Genomic DNA, 5,135 nt, shown 5'->3' with positions numbered 1-5,135 from the left:
CACATGAGAATCTTCTTTGCTTGCTAGAGATGTTTGTTTGATGCCAAGAACGGAGTTTGGCTCTGATACCATGTTAAATATTAATATTAGCAACGCGATGTGTTATACCATGTTGTGTATGCTAGAGTGGATGCGGAAGAGGAAGCATAGAGGAGGAACACTGAGAACACAAGGGTTACGTGGTTCAGCCTTACGGCCTACATCCACGGAGGAATCCCTTAAGGGCTACATCTTTATTATATGAGAGTGTAGTACAATAACTTCCTGTGTTACAATGAACCCTAACATGAGTATATATAGGTGACTAAACCCTAGACTAATAGACTTCTAGTACAAGTAGGAGACTTGACTTGCACACAAAGTAGAATTAGGGTTGGGATTATTGTTCTACTATTAGAGAAAATGCGAAAACCCCATGTCAGAATCGGAATCAGTTGTTGAATTCTGTGAGAGATCACTGCAAATCTGGAACCTTTAAGAATCTTGATCATGCCTTAGGTCTGTTTGATACAATGCTTCACATGCACCCTTTGCCTTCCATTGTCGATTTTACTCAATTGTTGGGTGCGGTTGCAAGAATGAAGCATTACTCTGTAGTCATTAATCTAATTCAACGAATGGAATCATTCGGAATCTCGCCCAATGTTTATACTCTCACTGTTTTGATTAATTGCTACTGCCGTTTGAGACGGGTTGATTTTGGGTTCTCTGTCTTAGCAACAATTTTGAAACATGGTTATCAACCAAATCATATAACTCTAACCACTCTTGTCAATGGGCTATGTCTTCGAGGTAACATTGCTGGAGCTGTTAGGCTGGTAGAAGAAATGGAGAATAAAGGGTATGAGCCTAATGCGATTACTTGTGGAACAATAGTAAATGGTCTCTGTAAGATTGGCCAGACTGGTGTGGCTATTAGGTTGCTCAGGAAGATTGAAAAAAGGAATTTTGCACAAAATGTGGTGCACTATAACACGGTCATTGACAGTTTATGTAAGGATAAATTGGTAACTGAGGCTTTGAACCTTTTTTCTGAAATGATGAGTAAAGGCATTCAGCCAGATGTTGTCACTTACAGTTGCGTAATTCAAGGACTATGCAATTTTGGCCGGTGGAGGGAGGCTTTTACTTTGTGGAATGAGATGCTGCAAAGGAAGGTCGTGCCAGATGTACAAACATTTAGCATATTGGTGGACACATATTGCAAGGAAGGGATGCTGACTGAGGCAAAAAAAGTTTTTGATGTGATGATTCAAAGAGGCATTGAGCCTGACAAAGTCGCTTACAATTCTTTGATTGATGGTTATTGTTTGCAAAACCAAATGGATGAGGCAGTTAAGGCATTTAATATAATGGTTGAGAAGGGTTTTTCACCCAATGTGTTTAGCTATAACATATTGATAAATGGATATTGCAAAAGTAAAAAAATTGATGAGGCAATGCGTCTCTTTCATGAAATGTCCAACAAGGGAACAATTCCTGATGTAGTGACTTACACCACTCTTATAGGTGGGTTTTGTCGAGTGGAGAGAGTTCGGACTGCATTAGAGCTATTCAATACAATGCAAGCTTGTGGCCAACTTCCAAATCTCCAAACCTATGCCATCTTGTTAGATGGATTTTGTAAGAATAGACGAATTGCTGAGGCAATGGCATTGTTTCAGGAGATTAAAGAAAAAAAGTTGGACCAACATATTGTGTTTTACAACATCTTGATTGACAGTATGTGCAATGTTGGGGAGCTTACAACTGCAAGAGAAATCTTTAGTAGTCTTCTTGCAAAAGGATTGCAACCTGATGTTCGGACTTATACTATAATGGTCAAAGGGTTTTGCAAAGAGGGGCTAATTGATGAAGCGATTTGGCTGCTTGAGAAAATGGAAGGCAATGGTTGTTCACCTAATGAGCAAACATATAACACATTAATCCAAGGGTTATTGCAACATGGTGACACAGCAAAGGCAATGAAATATCTCAAAATGATGGTGGACAAGGGATTTTCAGCAAACGCAACAACTGCTGCCATGTTTATTGACTTGCTATCGTCTAATCAAGTAGATGATAATATTCGAGAGCTGCTTCCAAAGTCTGGGTGAAGGTTATTTAATTTCTCAAGATCAAAGACAACTTTTATATTTTAACCTATCACTAGTCATTATGTTGAGTGGTATATTTGCTTTGAGTAAAATTCTATACTTCTTACGAGATGGTATTTCTTTACATTTATGTGCCCAAGATTGTTTATTCCTTTTACTGTTCGATCTTTTGTTGCAATTTTCTTGTGCACGCATGTTGTTGCTAAACATTTTGACTAGCCATTGGGTGTATTATACTGCCCTCTTAGGTGGATACTCAAGAGTCCTAGTTTGAGACTAGATTCATAGATCTTATTTCTTGTACTAGTTAGCTATACTATGTTCCAACCATTATTCAAAGTTTTCCAATCATAAAAACTAGTATTCCAATTCAAATATAGCCTAAATATCAAACCTTCAACAGGTATCCTCCCCTCCCCAAACCAGCCCCAAAATTCTTAAATGCTTAGCGATTAGGTTCTAGACCAAATTATATCTTGAATCAGTTTCATTTTTACAAAAGTAATCCAGTTGTAATTAGCTGATCAAATTTAGTCTTAAAAGACACCAGGGGTGCTTGCAAGTTAAACTATTGTTTTAAAACAACTATGGATTGAGTTGTCAATCCTATGCAATATCAATCAGTTTAAGATACTTTCTATTTCATTGTCATATCTTTTAGTTTCCTTTTGTCAAAATGCTACATGAAGTTTGTGTCAACCCTTACTAATTTTGATTCCTGTCCTGTTTGCACTAACCACTATTGGAGTGTTACTAGGGGTTCTTGAAACTTTATTCATTTGAGGGTACATAGGATAATATTTTTAAAGTAAGAATGCCATCATTAGTAATTTTATTTATTTTTATATCATACAGCAGTAGCGAAGCAAATAATAATTAGGTTGGTGCTTTGGTTGCTTCATGCCTCCCTCCCTTTGGGATAAAGCCATCTCTACAATGGAGAAAATTTATTGTTTTACTTTGTACTATAATCATATCAACATATTGACTAATGATTAACGGGACCTGCCAATGTTAAAGTGCATGGGAAATCTTGAAGATTTTTTTTTTTTTAGGTAAGAAAGGCTAGAATTGCCTGGTAGACATGCCAATCTGTCCTTATTCTAGAAAATGATAGTAGTAGTATGAACTATGAATTCTTTAGATATTTCCTCTTCTGTAGACAATTGACTGAGGGAGGTTAAAACCAAACCATGTTTGGGGATAGTATTGAGTGAAAATGGTTAAGGTTGTGGAGGTTCAATAGTTAAAAAGAAATCTATTTTGATTTTAATGTGAAATTTTTGTATGTCCATGCTCTTTGTTTTTGCAGGAAGAGCTTAAGAATACTACTATTAAAATGGCTGAACAGAGTAAAGTTCCTACCACCCCTGGGGCAGAGAAACAAACCAAAAGAGAGTTGTTTGATGCGCTAAGGCAGGAACTTGAGTAAGTTTTAGTGATTTTTGTCCTTTTTTCATTTGTTTTTAGAGGTAGAAATAGCCTCCTAGGTGCGCACTAAAGGCATTCACTTACTTTTTGGAAAACTCATAGCTTTTATGTGGTTGTGTAAAGGCTTTGGTCATCTGTTGGACAATTGTCATTATCTTAAAGTTATCTTAGCAGTATCAAATGTTAAATAGTGACTGAGTTTTCAATACCATGAAATTTCCTTAACTTTGTCAAAAATTAATAAGATGACCAATCCAGTGTAACCAATTTTAATGATTAATGTGGATGGATGTATGAAAATAATGAATGAAACTTGAAAGTGGGTTTAGCAATTTTGGGCAGATACCTTGTATTTGGGCTGAATCCATGTGGGTAGATACCCTGTATGTACATACCTTAGGTGGTTCAAAGCTTAAATCAACTCTGTGTCAAATTTTAGTAATGCACATGAGGATAGAGCTTTCTTTGTCCATTGCCACTTTTTTTACTCTGAACCTAGGATCTCTAAGTGGATCTGTAAGAACATCCCACATTGCCAGCATGTGTGGTTTGTTACAATGTCATGGTTTAGAAGGGGCTTCCAATGTGTGACAATACTAATTTTATGGCACTTGTGTGTACTGAAGCTTCTGTAACTTATAATTTTGTATCGATTTCATACAGAGCTCCAGTGCTGGAGAAAGCTTCTAAATCAATTTGGGAGCTAATTTTGGACAGTAATGGTCTGGGGAAGGAAATTAGTGAGATGGTTGAAAAGGTATTTTCTTGATTGAGTGGCCGGGAACCTCCATTGTTTCCCCTGCCAGACGGTGAGACTCATACTAATAAAGAAATTGAGAATGAAAAAGAAAAAGGAAAAGGAAAAGAATGGGCTAATGAAAACAAAGAAAAGGAGAATTCTCCCTCTTCATTAAAGAAAAGGAGTTTTAGTGAATTGAATGCAGGGGGTGCATGTGAAGCTGCAAGCATATTTGGTGATCCTCCAACCATACTAGAAGATTCTAGTAAATCACCCAACCAAGTTTGAAGACACGAATCACTATGTTGTGCGAAGAGCCTTGTGGCTCAATGCCTTTACTGTTTTTCTCAAGGAGAACCTGGGTTCAAACATCACCTCCCCCACTTGAAAGTTACAAAAAAGGCCACTATGCCAATTCCCATATCATTACTTATCAACAAGAGTAACTTTGTCAAACGAGCTATTTATAACAGATGTGGGGTGGTGCAAATATGGTTATTTAGTCTAGATTTTGATTTGTCATCAATTTCTCAATTCATTTTAATGGAATAAAATTAACATTATTATGCTATCTAATTCTTTGGTTGCAATTCTTTAGGCTATCTAGTGTTTTGTATTATTAATGAGGTACTTATTTGGAATAAAATCATATACTTATAAAATAAAATAAAAGTGAACTTGGCAACTGATGTCTGAAACTATGTTTGCACAACCATTGTGCTGTATGATGTTAACTTGATTCATGCAGTTTATACCACAGCTATCTATCTCTCTATCTATCTATCTATATATATATTTGAGCCTAAACTTATTGTACAGAAAAATTAAAAGAAAGCTGCAGCAGTGTATGGCCACTATATGGAGGTTTT

At 36.4% G+C, this 5,135-nt stretch overlaps 1 protein-coding gene across 1 annotated transcript; it reads left to right on the top strand.

Annotated features, from left to right (window-relative positions):
* Window positions 1-384: 384 nt before the first annotated feature.
* On the top strand, window positions 385-4,837 carry LOC126716751 (putative pentatricopeptide repeat-containing protein At1g12700, mitochondrial). The gene is made up of 3 exons (XM_050417725.1): window positions 385-2,159; window positions 3,409-3,524; window positions 4,191-4,837. Exon 1 carries the CDS (start codon window positions 513-515, stop codon window positions 2,094-2,096), a length of 1,584 nt encoding a protein of 527 aa, XP_050273682.1. The 5' UTR covers window positions 385-512; the 3' UTR covers window positions 2,097-2,159; window positions 3,409-3,524; window positions 4,191-4,837.
* Window positions 4,838-5,135: the final 298 nt, after the last annotated feature.

The sequence above is a fragment of the Quercus robur genome, chromosome 3, assembly GCF_932294415.1.
Source record: "Quercus robur chromosome 3, dhQueRobu3.1, whole genome shotgun sequence".
Classification (NCBI taxonomy): domain Eukaryota; kingdom Viridiplantae; phylum Streptophyta; class Magnoliopsida; order Fagales; family Fagaceae; genus Quercus; species Quercus robur.
The sequence above is the reverse complement of the archived record's forward strand: the minus strand, read 5'-3'. Positions and strand labels throughout refer to the sequence as shown.

What these genes read in the sequence shown, in the direction of transcription:
- LOC126716751 (XM_050417725.1), top strand. Translation starts at nt 513, where the DNA reads ATGCTTCACATGCACCCTTTGCCTTCCATTGTCGATTTTACTCAATTG.